This window comes from Haliaeetus albicilla, chromosome 4, assembly GCF_947461875.1.
Source record: "Haliaeetus albicilla chromosome 4, bHalAlb1.1, whole genome shotgun sequence".
NCBI lineage: Eukaryota > Metazoa > Chordata > Aves > Accipitriformes > Accipitridae > Haliaeetus > Haliaeetus albicilla.
The window spans coordinates 20,213,102-20,228,767 of NC_091486.1; the positions used below are offsets into that span (position 1 = coordinate 20,213,102).

Consider the following 15,666-nt stretch of genomic DNA (forward strand, 5'->3'; position numbering starts at 1 on the left):
GTTTAAAGTGTTCCCATTTATTTTCAGCTACTCTGCAACTCTATAAATTGGTATTATGCTGCATTTAGGATTGGGGTTTAACTGTGGAGTGTGAAAGACAGGCATATCAGAAACAGTAATTTGTCAGACAAACCATTGGACCATAAATGTGTAATGTTATTCAAGGAACTGTGCCTTCCCTACATAAAAATGAAAACCCTGCGAGTATCAGTTTAGCTGTGGTCCTGGTTTCAGCTGGGATGTAGTTAACTGTCTTCCCAGTAGCTGGTACAGTGCTATGTTTTGAGTTCAGTATGCGAAGAATGTTGATAACACTGATGTTTTCAGTTGTTGCTCAGTAGTGTCTAGACTAAAGTCAAGGATTTTTCAGCTTCTCATGCCCAGCCAGGGCACCTGACCCAAACTGGCCAACAGTGTATTCCATACCATGTGACATCCCATCTAGTTTAGGAACTGGGAAGTGGAGGGGCAGGGATTCGCCGCTTGGGGACTGGCTGGGTGTCGGTCGGCGGGTGGTGAGCAATTGCCCTGCGCATCATTTGTACATTTCAATCCTTTCATTACTACTGTTGTCATTTTATTAGTGTTATCATTATCATTATTAGTTTCTTCTTTTCTGTTCTATTAAATCATTCTTATCTCAACCCAGGAGTTTTACTTCTTTTCCTGATTTTCTCCCCCATCCCACTGGATGGGGGGGGAGTGAGTGAGCGGCTGTGTGGTGCTTGGTTGCTGGCTGGGGTTAAACCACGACAGCTGTCTTCATGACTGTTGCTGTCTGACCACAGCTACTATCTACAGTTCCTGTATTTAGCAGTACTGAATACTGGTGACAAAGTTTAATATTTCACTGAATTTTCCTTCATTAGGATTACTCCCAAAAGCTTCTAAGGTGAACATAAGCACAGAAGATGTTATCTGAACTCTTGCCAGGACAACCATCTACACATTACCATATGAATCAAAATCTGACTGTGGTGAATCTACTGTGTCCTGAAAACAAAATATTTTGATTCCAGGGAGAAACACTACCTAGCATCAAGTTCAACAAAGCACTTTGCTGAGGAAATAAAATCAATGTTGCTAATAAATAATCCAATAGACTAGCTTCTCCAAACAGTTTAAAACATGGTGTCTCAGAAAATAGATCTTGTTTAAGAGGTAATACACATATATATATGTATATCTCAAAGGCAATAAGGAAGCTTAGTGTTTGAACAGCTCTGCACTGATAGGTGTGAAGTCATGGAAGGGTGACACTGGTATCTTCTAGTCATATATAACCACATAGGGGACAGTGCACAGCATGTTTTTGCTGCTCAGCTGGATTCTCAGGAGCTGCTACGGTAACAGCCAACATGGGACCCTAATGTACCCAGCGTTACCAAGTGAAATATCAATGAATAATGAAGCAGTGCTGTCTAATGTAAGAAATGAAGTTAATTACCTTTCTCTATTTCACTTTGAAAGGACAATTTCCGTCTTCGTAGTTTGCAGTTATCTCCATCCGTATCATTAGTAGTTTGTGATCTTATTACGAGGTCAGACTTGATTAATGAAATATGAAACATAATGACAGATTAGTCCCATCTAAAGAGAGCAGGTTTTCAATAGGTGATTGAATGTTAATCATGTTCAAGCTTTAAGAAAGGCAATATTACACAAGTCAGTCTGCATCAGACTCTCCATCCCCAGCTAATGGTATTGCTCAATGCTAATGTTAAAAAGTTCATGCAGGTTGAGCAAACATAACAATGTCACCACCTGATGGTGAAACAAAAGTACCCTGATAATAAATTTACATGTAAAGACAAGTGTTCATGTGTTATCAGCTTCCTGAACTTGCACAGATGTGGTTTAAGTAATCTTAAAGAAATTAATGAACCCCCTCCCCCCCCGCCAAAACCTCTAACAGAGAATGTATACTATTGCAAGAAGTAATGTGGTAACTGATTGTATTAGATTTATATTTAAATATGTGGTAATGATTATAAAAGTTACATTTTACAACAATAAATATAAGGCTGACAAACACCAGACACTTTACCCCTCATTATTTTCTCTTTCTAGACCCTCCCTTCCTTTCTATCAGATTCAGTTATTCAGATACTTATTTCCACAGCAGAACACAATGTTGTCTTTCTATATCCATCTTATGGAAGATGGATGTGTTTTTTTTGCCCTAATAAGTACAAGATGCATTTAACTCTTCTTTCCACTTATTTAAAACCAAGAAATTTACAAATAAGCAAATATAACACCAGTTATGCTCTTTGTGTACATACCCATGGCATTGGCTTCAGCCTACTTCCCTTCCCTGTGCTAGTGAGGTTTCCCTCACTCAAGTAAGTAGATTTGCATGTGGGAGAAGGGCAGAGGGAAAGAAGTGGGAAGTGTTTACATCTTTCTCTATTCCCTTAATTGTAAACCTGGTGGGTAAGGTGCTTCACTGGTGGCCCACTGGTTGAATAACTGCAGGAAGAAAAAGGCACTTTTACATAAATAGGAGGAGAGGAATGGAAGTCGAAACAGAAGCACCTATTATTCAGATAACAAATCTGGATCTGAGTGATGTTTTGAAGATCAGAATGTGCTCATCACTTCTTTTGGGGGATCATTTTCTAGATTGCAATAGACAGTGGAAAGCAAGTGGAATTGCTAAAGAAAACTGTGATTTTGCATGCTCAGAGGCATGGGTCTGTCCTCCCTTCCCTGTCCCTGTGAAGTCTAGCAATTTTTTCTTAGTGGCTGGTACAGCAATAAGAAATAACAACAGAAAAATTTCTAAGGAACATGAGCAGTGAGGACTTTCTTTGTGTATTATACACCACAACACAGAAGATGGAATTTTGTTTCAATTTTCTCTGATCTAAGGAAAAAATAATGATAAAACATTGATGACAATGTAATTGCAGGAAATAATTGCTCAGACTAAAATCATTAATGTGAATTAATCCTTAAGGAAGTTTTTCAAATATGTGGACTTTCAGTTTTAACTTAAATTTATCACTAGACTATAAATTCATTGTATTGTATTTCACAAATAATTAATAATGATGACCTTTTCAATAAACACAAAAAGATGACTTTTAAAATAAAGAATAGAATTGGTCTTTCATTTTCAGAATGATCTTTTATTAAAAAAAGGCTCAGCATAAAAAGAAGTGACATTTCTTGTCAGAAGTTATATTTGTTTTAATTTTTTAAACTGAAGATCCACATGTGATTAGCAAAGATGCCCCTATCATTTACAGTCCAAACCTCAGTGTTCTTTGTCTCCTTGTTTCTCAGAAGGCCTTTGAGGCCAAATTATATTACTTCCTTCTCACTGAACCTCTGTTTTTCCTTAAAAGTGTACTAAGAAACTACAAAATGGCAGTATCTCAGAAATAATGAAATGTAAACTAGTCATTCTATGTGCAGTGTAGTCCATGTTTGGTGGCCAGTGCTGGTGTACCCTGCAACTTTCTAGGGAAAGCTTTAGCCCCAGCAGCACAAGCTGGGCAATAGCCTTTTCCTTCTCCCCTTCTGGCCAAACCTCCCCTTTATTTCCCAATTCAGACTGACCCCGGCAGCATGAAATAAGGAAACACTGGTAATTTTTCTTTTTTTCTGAAGATGCAATCTGTGCAAAAGGGGACACTTAGGACAGGCACTGTGAGAAAAAGAGACCAAGAAATCCCTGCAAATCTGAAGACTGAGTGAAATTTGACAAGTCCTTTGTACACTTTTAGTCTCCTAGGAGGTAGAGTGCACTCCAAGATAAGAGAATTAACAATTCATGTTTGAAAGGCAATTAAATATTTTTGATTGTTAGACACAGAATGAATCCAGATAATCTGATTTATCTTTATTTTATGGCTGTACGATTATATTTAGTGTCAAAAGTTCCCCTTGTGGTGACCTAGGCTATAGTAATCTGAAAAAAACATATTTTCCATGGCTTTAACAAAACATCCAAGATTCCCCTGGCTGAAATTTTAATACTATTTAAATATAGAACCAAATCGTGTTAGATTATCATCATCTGAGTAATTTCATTGACTTCTGCTGAGTTTAACTGACTTCAGTAGGAGCAATCAGGTGAATGTATTTTTTTAAAATAGGATTTGGCCTCAGGCTTTTAGCTTTTATTTTTGCTAACCTTGGTTTTTCAATTGTTATTTTCAAGTTTTTCTACTGTGGGACACATTTGGCCCAATATTAAGAAAAAAATTACTTATTGTATGTACCTTTGCAGTTTCATCTCTCAGATTAAAAGTCAGTTCTAGATTGGTGAGAAAGAGATCAGAAAATTCAGGGTACATATCCAAAACTTCTAGTAGGTCTTCTCGCTGGATTTTATGTAAGTCACAGTAAGTTAAAGCTCTCACATCTGCATTTGACTTTCCTGGTTTTGCATAAAGATGTACCATCTCTCCAAAAATATCATTTTTCCCTGCAGAAAGAAAATTAGAGTTTATTATTTTAAACATGAATAAATTAAATGATGTATTTCTTTATGATAATGGTGTAGAATACTTGATTTTACATGAAGTGATACAATCAGATTACCATTTACATACATTGTTGTAAATAAAAAGTATTATTATTAAATATTAAAAGCAAAATTACTAAAATCAATGAAATTACATAGGCATATAACTGGACTAAGTGAAAGGAAAATCTAATTTCATCATGGTATTTCTTCAGTTCCATCTAGCATGACTACAGCAGGTTCATTTGTCCTTTCTTGTAAAAACAGTATTGTTATGATAAGAAAGATGTAATTTCTGTTGTTCAGTAGAGTACAAGACCTGTCTGGCCTGGAATCTCATTTTATTAAGAATTACATGAAGAAACAGACCATACTTGAAATATATTTTGGTAGAAAATGACTTATTTTTTATATTTTTCATAGGAAATGCAAAACTTCCAAGATGCAGAAGTTGTTTTGAAGAAGGTCTTTAAACATAGCTGCCTCTGTTTTGATACTATTACAATTCTTTCCATCAATGTTGATACATTCACAGTACCTGTTTGCTAAAATTGTCATCTCTATTAAATTGCTTGTTTTCCCCAAATATGCACCTAACCTTCATCAATGCAGAGCAGTTGCAGCCATAGACCAGTGAAAATATGCTCTAAACTAAGGGTTGCAGGGCTTATCTTCAAAATGGGGTTTGCGGGGGGGAACTAGGAAAACAATTGTGGAAAAGAATAGTGGTCATAGCAACTGAGAAACAGTAGACTGGTAAAAAAGAATACAGGGGTGATTTTGCCTCTGTGTTAAACATTTGTGGCTTTTACATTATGTTAGTGCAAGTAGTTCCAGTTTCTCCATTTTCTAAAAAGGAAGCTGAAAACTGGGTGAGCAAGCAGCTAAAAGATGCAAAAAATAATTTAAGGGCTGATTTACAGTGAGGGTCTTAAAGAGCACAGTCTGTTCAGCTTATCAACAGGAAAATTAAGAGGTAACCTGATTATATTGCATCTATCCTTATAGAGAGGAAAAATTACTCAGTACTAAATGCCTCTAGAATATAATAAGGAACGTATAGCAAGAACCATTGGAAAGAAATTGAAGCAAGATAATTTTATACTGGAATTAAAGGACACATTTTTAAAAATAAAAATTATTAACTATGGAAATAAACTGGCAAGAAAAGTGATCACTTTTTCATCTCGTTATGTCTTCAGATCACACCCCATTGCTTTTCTTTCATCAAACACAGTTCATTAGACACAACAGACAGTTAAAGGTATGGAGTGTAACAGGAGTCAGTGATATAACAGAGGTTAGCCAATATAATCTAACAGTCCTTCTGGTGTTGATGTTTATGAATGCAGAGGTCCCTATTCAAGGCATATAATACCTTCTCTGCAATATGACTATTGACATGAATGCAGTATTTTTATATCTTGTATGCAAAGCTGAAAGAGGGGGTAGATTCTATGAGGTCCACAGCCATTGTATTTTCTAAGGATTTGGCACAGAACTACTGTTGTCAGGTCAGTACTGATCAGACCTTACTCAGCAGCATCAGGCAGTGCAGACAAGTTGAGGAAAACTGAGGGACAAACCCAACATTTCTCAGAACTCTGATTTCTGTGATGAAGTTGCAAAACTTGTTAAGGGTGGAAAGTTCATCCATGCTACCTCTGTTGGACTGAAGTCTTTTCAACCACAGAGGACATAGCATTAAGTGTTTTTTATGTCCATTTCTCTGTGTAGTTTTTTCAGAAAGAGGAATTAACTAAAAATATTTGGCTAAGTATTGATAATCTTTGTTAGGTTTCTGTGTGATTTCATTGCAGAGTAATTTTCACTTGTATCATCTTCTATTCTTTTTTAGCAGATTCAAGATACCACAGACTCATTGACTGGAGCCAGCTATGAGTCAGGCTCCTGCCTCATGGATTGTGCAACAGATGTGGGCCCAGAGAGCAGTTCCTTTTGGCTGCAGTTGTGCACAACTGTCTCTCTGTCTGAACCACCCTTCCTCAGGAGAGTGAGGCTGCAAACTGCAGCCCCTGGTGTGAGGAGCTGTAGGCTCAAAGAGATATAGTGGCATTGCCCTGCAAATACCTGGGTTTCTCCTGCAGCGTGAGAACGCAAGGATCTGATGTGCATAACATGCAGAACTTGACCAGTCTGCATCTTTGGTCCAGGAAGAAATTAATGAGTTCATAAACTTGTCAGTTTTTCTTGATTGTGAGTGCTATAGAAATTTACATGTTTTTGATGTAAGAGATGAAATCCTCAATGAACCACAGTGTTCATAATCGGGGGAAGACACTCACACAGTGAGTGTAAAAACCTCACAGTGTTATACTTGCATGCTCCCTACTTTGCTTGTGCCTAAAGCTGGCCCATCTGATGAGGTGCAACAGCATGAGATGACAAATCATCTTGGTAACACCATCTAAACCTAGGGAAGAGTTGCTGTAGGCACAGCTTTGTACTTCTGTTCACATACCCACCCTGCAAAGTACTAGTAGAATAGTCAGTCACAAGTGGATTAATAGCAACATACTGCTACCAGTCCACGTTCTGCTTCAGCTAGTTTTCTGGCTGTAAGTTCCTACAGTAGATGTTAGATAGAAAGGAGAACATATGAATGATGTTACAGCTGGTGCAGGTTTCCATAGAGCAAAATCCTTACTCATCTACTCAGTCATTCTTTGTGTTCTTATTACCTGATATTAAATTGGAGAAACAAACCAGTAGTCTTGCTTAGGTAGGCTTTTAGTTATTTTACTTTTAAAATTGCTGTGGCTAATGAAGTCTTATTGGTTCGACATAAGAGCTATCACCAGCTGCAGGTGAGCTCCCAGCTGGATTGAACATTGATCTGAGCCATCTTCACTGAGAAAGAAAACAACTCCCAGTGCTATACAACAAGAACATGTTAATAAGAAATATAGGGGAAACACTGGTGTTATTACACTTAAGTATCAATCAAGATCAGATTAATCTGTTATTCTCTTCCTTTTCTATATGCTCAGTGGACACAAGCAGATGTTTCTGAAAACCTCTAGAAGACATTTTGAATGCCTGAAGTAGATACATTTTTTTTTTCCAGTTAGCATACAGGGGGTCTGTGTGACTCAGTACTCTCATACACTGTTAAAGAAAAGGGTATCGTTGACTTTGGCTCTTGCAGCATAATCAGAACTGGAGTAATTTGATATCTGCTTGCCTCAACTTGCAGTTTACCACTTACCTAGGGATAAATCTGACTCACTCCTGCTCTTATATTTTAGATATCCAAGGACATGGGGTCTTTGGTGTACATGAATTATTGCAGTAATGTAGACTTTGCTCCTCAAACAAATTATTTCTCTGCTTGATTTAAATAAGAGTGAGTAAAACATTTACAAATTTCCTTTCCCAGGAACAACAACGGATATTTCTTTTCAATCCCCTGACTCTTTTAACATGCCTTGTGGTAATCTACTTACCAAGAATGGCTACAACAATGTCACTCTTAAGGATTTCAATGGAGCCTCTTGACACAAAGTAAAGAGCAGTGAGAACATCTCCACAGTGCACTAAAGTGTCTCCAGGAGGTGCATGTGTTGTCTTAAATTTCATAGCCAAAGCTCGAAGACAGCCTTTGCTGGCCCCCCGGAAAGCTTTGCAATTCTGAAGCAAATTTTGGTTGAGGTGCAGACAAATGTCAGCTTGTAAGCATTCTGGAAACCCCTTCAGGACCTGGAAAGACAAGCATAAGGATTTCATGTGAATGCTATGAAAGTTGCTTTATATAATTTTTATGTTTTCTTCCTGCACAGAAAGAAAGAAGTGACATACAAATAGAGGTGGTGCTAAGAGCTGTCAGAGTATTACAATTCAATAAGTGAATAGTGTAATCTTAATTGCAAAGCTTATACAATGTGAATACTAAAGTACATACTAATGTATGTAGTGGTTACAAAATTCTTTATTAAGATTTCTTTCATTGCAAGAAATGTTATCAAGGTATAAGAATGAATATACTGCAGTAAAATAACAAATAAGACAGCTAAAGGGAGAGTCTTGACTGAATTGCACCTATTTGGACTAATATGTCTAACTTCATTTTTATCAATTATAAAAGTACTAAATTTAATATAAGAGAGGTTTTTGCTGAAATAACAATGACATTTGTAAAATGAGAGCTATCTGAACAAGATCAGATATTTTTCAGAGAGTGCATTTTAATGGGATTTTCATGTTAAATATATTCTGCTTGTAAGTGTAGGACTGACTTAGATTTTTATCATTAAAAACAACATGTGCCACTGAAACAATGGTGTTATGCAGATTTGCATAGGCAGATGATTAGTTCAGCAAACCATAGGGCTAGTTGCTATGGTCCTTGTTCATGTCTTATTCAGAACAATGGGAGTTTGCCTGAAGTAGAACCATGGGATTCCTCTCGGGTACCATGGTAACATGTTAATCTTGTTTAGAAGAAAAAAAGTGAGCTACTTACAACATGGTCATTATGTGTGAGCTTTTCTAAATTGTCTAGGATCATATTACCTCTGATTCTTTTAGAATCAATAAACATTTCTACTACTGACTTCTGTGGGAGTACTGCCAATCTTGTGACTCTGCCCACTGTGTTAAGGAATGGGCCTGACACGTTATTATGCACCACCCTTTCTTTCCATTAAGTCCTGTTATCTGCTGTGAATGATGTTAATGGGTCATATGCTTTCCCTGGGACCGGCTACATCTGTTGCATATTTCTAAGGACAAAACATGAACTGATGCTACCAGTCTTATGAATATGTGAACAGGATGTGTCTTTTTGTCATTAGAGCAGTCTATTAATTTATTCCTGTTTATCCTCTGCAATGTTTTTCTACAAACTTGTAAATATTCCTGCACAGAAAAAAAATAATATCCAAAATGCATTTCCTTGTTGCTATATTAATTCTTACAGAAAAGGTCTGTGCACTCACTCTTATTGCATAAAGATATTCACAACTCATATCCCTTGCTAGTGGAGAAGATGAACACATTTCTGATATGAGGCTTCTGTCCACACAGGCCAAGCTATGATTTACAAATGAAATATTAGTACCTTTAACTGAGTTGAAATGTTTCTATGATTGCTAATGGAAATCAGTGCTGTGAAATAACAAACAGAATGTTTTAACACAAATATATACAAAAATTTTATGAGCTATAGGGCATTACCATATGAAATTTATACATCCTCAGAAAAAGCCAACATTCAACAATAATAAGCAAAAGAAAATATGATAAATGAAAAGTTTCTGTGATGCCACTGTTTTTAGTATCTATCACACCACTAGAAATAGCTTAGTATTCAATTACTCTTTTTATTTTATTATAATTATATTGAAATAAAAATATTGTGGGTTGTAGCAACTTATTTACTGAACGATACTGAGAAACTGATAACCAAATACATCTGGTCAATGAGACAGGTAGAGAAAAATTACGGGTGTTTATTTTGAAACTGTTCTCTAGTCATGTGAGTAAAAAAGACCTATTTTGAATTAATTCTTTTACTATACATCTATCTGAATATAATTTAGAAGATGTCCAATTTTTTATAGGATACAAAATAGGAAATATATTTTCAATTCAGAGGTACTTACAGGAAAAGGTATTTGAATTGTTAGAAAGTCAGGAGCACAGCCTTAGGATGAATTGTATTCATTTTTCACATCAGCTTCTGTTTATCATCTCATTTATCAAGGGATTGTACTTTACCATTAAGCAAAAACCATGCAGACCATGTGTGTTGGTTTATATTTCTGAAGATACTTTGGGTATTTCTTTAAAGAAACAATTATTTTGATAATTAAATTATACTTAACATGAAACTGTTCTAAAATCATTGTGTATTAGTTAACAGTTATTTATATGCCAATAACATCTGAAAGATACTAGCCTCTGTTCAGGTATCTGTGATTAAAAAGTCCCTGCCCCATGGAGCTTACACTCTAAAATAGTTGTTATACATCAGCGAGGAAGAACATTTACTCTTTAATACCACAATTGTCAAATGTCTAGAAGAAAGACAGGTGCCCAAATAATGTTGATTTCCAATGGAGTTTTGGAGATCACTAACACAAGTTCAGAAATGCGAGAAAGAAGCTGATTTGAAGATACGTTTCTTAAAACTACTATATACTACATTACTAAAAGGAGCTTACCATATCGTATACATTGTATTTAGTGAAGTATTTAATCCAAGTCCAGTAGCTGACACTATGCAGAATTTGGTGTTTCCAAATTAAGTTTGACGTTGTGCAGTACAGACAACACCTTGCCAACCCAAGCCTCCATGTACATTCCTAATATTCAGATTTTAATTACTTTGAGAATATATTTCTTATTCATCAATTTTTAGCTTGTGTTAATATGGAAGTATCTGATTCTTACAGAAATCTTTGATTGTATAGAGCAGGAACAATTGTATTGAAAATTATGGTCTTATAATGTGGCAATCAACATCAATACATTAAGTATACACATACTGACAACTCTAAATATTAGAAAATCATCCATGCAGTCTTCAAAATCATTAAGCTAATCGCTTAAAAATAATAAAACTCTAAATATTGCATTTCACTTCTTTTCATTTGTTGTGAGCTTTTGGAGACTTTAAACACATTTAAGTCACACTCCAATGTGACAAGAAAAATTTAAAATACACTTTTCTAAACAACTAAAAGCCAGCATAATCTTGAAATTATATGAATGCAGGACTAGGTATTGCAAAAATAAAACCATTGTCAAAATAAAATTTTGAAAATTGTAAAGCTAGAATTGCTCTTTAAATAGCATTATTCTCAATGACAAATCCAAAATTAATAAATTATTTGAATACAGGCTTGGGTTTCAATTGCTCCATTCTTTCCTGACATGTTTTTATTGTTACTCTCAATATCTCCTCAACAGTGATTCCACTGGGCCCTGGTGAGAAAAGTCTTGGATTCTCATGGTTAGAATCATGTTTATAATCAGAACCCATCCATAATTCGAGAGACACAGATCTTCTCAAAAAGACATGTAACAAGATATAAAATCAGCCTCAACCTTCCCCTCTTCAAAAAAGAAAAAAAAAAAAAAAGAAAAGAAAAGGAAAAAACAGTTATGATGCTGTGACCATAGGTTCCAGTTGTTTGTCACTCATAGTTATCCAGTCGAAGTTCAGTTGTCTCTTCCTGTCTGGAATAAAACTTATTCCACATCAAATAATGTTGGTTTATCTACTTGGCATGCTTAGAGAGGAGGAAAGTGTCCTTCAGAGAGAAGAAAAACATTTTATGTGGAATAAGTGATTGAAGTTTAGTGAGGATAGTAGGGACATGATTCATATTGCCTTGAAGAATGTGGTCTTTTATAAGTGGAGAGGGAGTCCAGCTTCATTAGCTTCTCTTTTTCAAGATGACAACAGGGTATCAGTCATACATGTATCAATCACCTTTGTAACAACAGAATTGGAGACATCTATGTGCCCTAACCTCAGACAACTAGCAAATGTTTGAGGCAATGATAACTTTGTTTTGTTTGGATAAATGATAAGATTCATGACAATTTTTAGATTTTCTATTCTCAGTTCTAGAACAGGTATTGACATCTGTCCCACAGAAAATATTTACAAAGCATCCAAGCTGAAGCAAATCAGGATATTAGCTACAATAATTGTCACTAAACATGGAAATATCACATTCTGTACCAACAGAATCACTGAATCGTTGGGGTTGGAAGGGACCTCTGGAGGTCATCTTGTACAACCTCCCTGCTCAAGCAGGGCTAGCTAGAGGTGGTAGCCCAGGATGATGTCCAGATGGTTTTTGAGTATCTCCAAGGATGGAGACTCCAGAACCTCTCTGGGCAACTTGTGCCAGCGCTCAGTCATCCTCACAGTAAAAAAGTGTTTCCTGATGTTTGGATGGAACCTCCTGTTTCATTTTGTGCCCATTGCCTCTGGTCCTGTCACTGGGCACCACTGAAAAGAGCCTCACTACAGCTTCTTTACACCCTCCCTTTGGGTATTTGTGAACATTGATGAGATCCCTTGTGAGCCTTCACTTCTCCAGGCTGAACAGTCCCAACTCTCTCAGCCTTTCCTAGTATGAGAGATGTTCCAGTCCCTGCAGTCTGGCAGTCAAAGATACTTCTTTAATTCTACATATGATCTTCTGTCATGTATTTTCTCTGTTGAAACATAGGTGGGATCAAACATTAAATGCCAGGCAGCAGTTGAAGAGAGCACAAGAGGGCTCTTGTGTGTTGTGGATCTGTTTAGGGTGTGTTGAAACTCATTTTGACTAAGTCTTTCTTGTCCTAGAATCAAACTTATTTATGAGTAACAATTATCCAGTATATAGAGGGAAAGATAAAGGTAGACTCTCAAGTTCATCTTCATCTGACAATTTAAGCTGGCATAAACTGGAAGAAGAATTCTGGTCCTTCCCCATGTTTTCTGTTTATTCCTGCCCTGTCTTGATCTCTCCTTGTGAGATGGTTTGAGAAACTGATCCATGCAAAAACTAACCCAGCAAAAGAATTGAGCAGCTGAAGGTACATAGAGGCAGGAATAAATATACTTTGTGTCATAGACCACACACACTTAATCTCTTTTTGGATCTCATCTGCATAATATTGATCTCAGGATATGTTGACATTGGCATCAGTAAATGCTGAATAAAGTTCTCGAACAATTTGAATAATAAATTTTGAACTAATTATAGAGAGTAAACCCCATGACTTGAAGGTTTTACTCTAGTAGTGATTTATATTCAAAATTAACATTTTGTCTGTCTTTGTTTGTTTTGTAAGAAGGAGTGAAATTAATTCATAGTAATTTATATATTTGGTGAAATAACCTATGTCTTTAATTTTTATTTTTTTACCACCTAATTTTAGCACTAATCTGAGACTCTTTAGCTGCACAAATTGTGCTGCATAGATTTTGAATTAGGATTTCTGTCCCCCAGTAGCTGTTCCCTCTGATGGAAAGAGTAGTGCAGGATTTAGTTCTGTTATAAACATTCGACTCTCAGATTTTAATAACATCTTCACTTAGGCTAAAAGTTTCTGTAATTCAACCTAGTTCTATTTCTAGAAAGAATTTAGAATTTACTATTTCTGTGATAGTTAATTACAGAAATTAACTATTTCTATAAGCAGAAGGCCAAAACATTTCCAAGGGCTTTCACTATTTAGAAAAGAATGAACAAGGTCACAGGTGGTGATAATTCTGCTCCAGCAGCTCTTGGTCTCCACATAGAATAAGGATTATTTCTGATGATTCCTCTTCTTCATACAGGAAAATGTTGCAGTCTTTTTTTTTTTTTTAATTTTTTTTGCAGGATATGAAGAAGGTCCTTGCAAGAGTTGAGAGAGAAGTAGTGTGTGATGATGAGCTAATTTGCCTTTCAATGAGATTTGAAGTCTGACAACCTTATCAAGAATTAGGATCTTTTGCTTTCAGTTATTGCCATGACACAGACTTGTGTGGCACTTTTATGCTGAAATTACTGGAGCTGCAGTGGATCATTCTTCATCTATAATCTCATTACAGTTTCTGAGTATATCTGGAAGGTGATCTCTGAGATATGATACACTGCTGGGTGAGGAGGACAGAAAACGATTTCAGTTTCTTAGACTGTTGACTCCCTCATCAACAGAAAAGTTTAATGTCTGTAGAAGTTGGAAGCTGACTGGATCCATGTTTTTCCAAAGATATAATGATAGTTGGAAAATTGTTAATTCCTCTTGTTTTTGAGACATGAGACCACAAAATACAATGCAGTGAGAAACTGATAAAGGATCACTTTGCAAATAGATTGACATTTTGAAAGTCTTTTTTTTTTATGAGGTCTTCTTTTCTGTAACTCGATTAAATGTAGGCATTCATGTTTTTAAGGTGGTCTTGTTATAGAAAATGAAGAACAGCTTTACAGCTAATCGTATCTGAGGTACTTTCTGATAGGCTTACATGCTTATGATTTCCATTATGACATGTAGACAAATAGCAGTACCACTTTCCACCATTATTACATATTCCCTCTGTTTAATCAATTACTACTAGTTTTTGTTCTGACCACTTCTAATTTGGATTACTGTTCTGATGGTATAAGGAAGTTCTCCTTGCTATTTTTGAAATTTTAATTTACTTTTCTAATTCTCTGGTTCAAAAATATTACTGGCAATAGTTCTATTGGTAGAATTGTTTTTGTCATAAAAAGTGATCACAGCAGGAGGAAAAGCAAGAATAACAAATGTAGTGGTGTCATCCAGTGACCCGTGGCCAATTTCTCACAGAAGAAGCCTTACCAAAGCAATGGTGAACCTGCCCTTTATTTGACACAGTAGCATTGCTGGTTCTGAACCTTCAAGATAGGTGTGTGCTCTGCTGTACTTTCATGATCACTGTGGTGAAGACAACTTATCACAAGTGTAAAATTGACCATTTGCTTGGATGCTTGCAGGAGGTGATTCCATAAATTTATGCATAAAAGTTCTGGCTTGCTCTCTCCTGTCATGGTACTGGGTAAAACCCAAAATAAAAAGGTATCTGTCCAACATCCAAAATTTTAATTAACATGTACATTTGGCTAAACACTTTGCAAAGCTTGTCCCACTTGTTTACTTCTTTGAACTCTTTTTAAAGGTAAAATAAACCAATAAAGCTATTCAGATGCACAGAAGATCCATGGAAAGAACGGGGCAGGATTGTAAAAAATACATGCATAACTTAAAAAAGGATCTCAAACACTAAACACTAGGCATCACAGGCATGCTATTATCAGTGCTGAGCTGATAACATTGGAATGAAGGGGGGAAAAGAAGGCAAAGAGAGTTTAGGAAAAACAGAACAGGATAGTTTAAAAAATAAAATATCTTTGAATCCTTGGGGCTGGTGACATCTTTCATGAAACAATATACACTGTAAATAATTTTTTCGTAATTTAACTTTGCCAGTGTATACCACAGGGATATGATTTAAATTATGCTTATTCTATAGACTCAAGATTTTTATCCAGATTAAAATAAATCCCAAATCCTGTTTATCCAGTCCATGCATAATTATGTGGAACTGTCTTTATCAAAATACATTATGCAATGAAACATAATCAGAGAGATGTAGAAATGAAGCAGAGGGGAACAAATGAATGAATAAACAATGTTCTCAGCGTATTTCA

General features: G+C 35.9%; 1 protein-coding gene across 3 annotated transcripts in view; it reads right to left on the reverse strand.

Moving 5' to 3' along the window:
* The window catches only part of KCNH7 (potassium voltage-gated channel subfamily H member 7), a 247,811-nt gene that overhangs the window by 23,527 nt on the left and 208,618 nt on the right, over positions 1-15,666 (reverse strand). For all 3 annotated transcript variants that reach the window (XM_069781253.1, XM_069781252.1, XM_069781251.1), the window contains 3 exons: positions 7,945-8,197; positions 4,233-4,438; positions 1,448-1,547 (listed from right to left, as the gene is read on the reverse strand). In XM_069781253.1, coding sequence (XP_069637354.1) covers positions 1,448-1,547; positions 4,233-4,438; positions 7,945-8,197 — 559 coding nt within the window. The remainder of the gene's footprint in view (positions 1-1,447; positions 1,548-4,232; positions 4,439-7,944; positions 8,198-15,666) is intronic.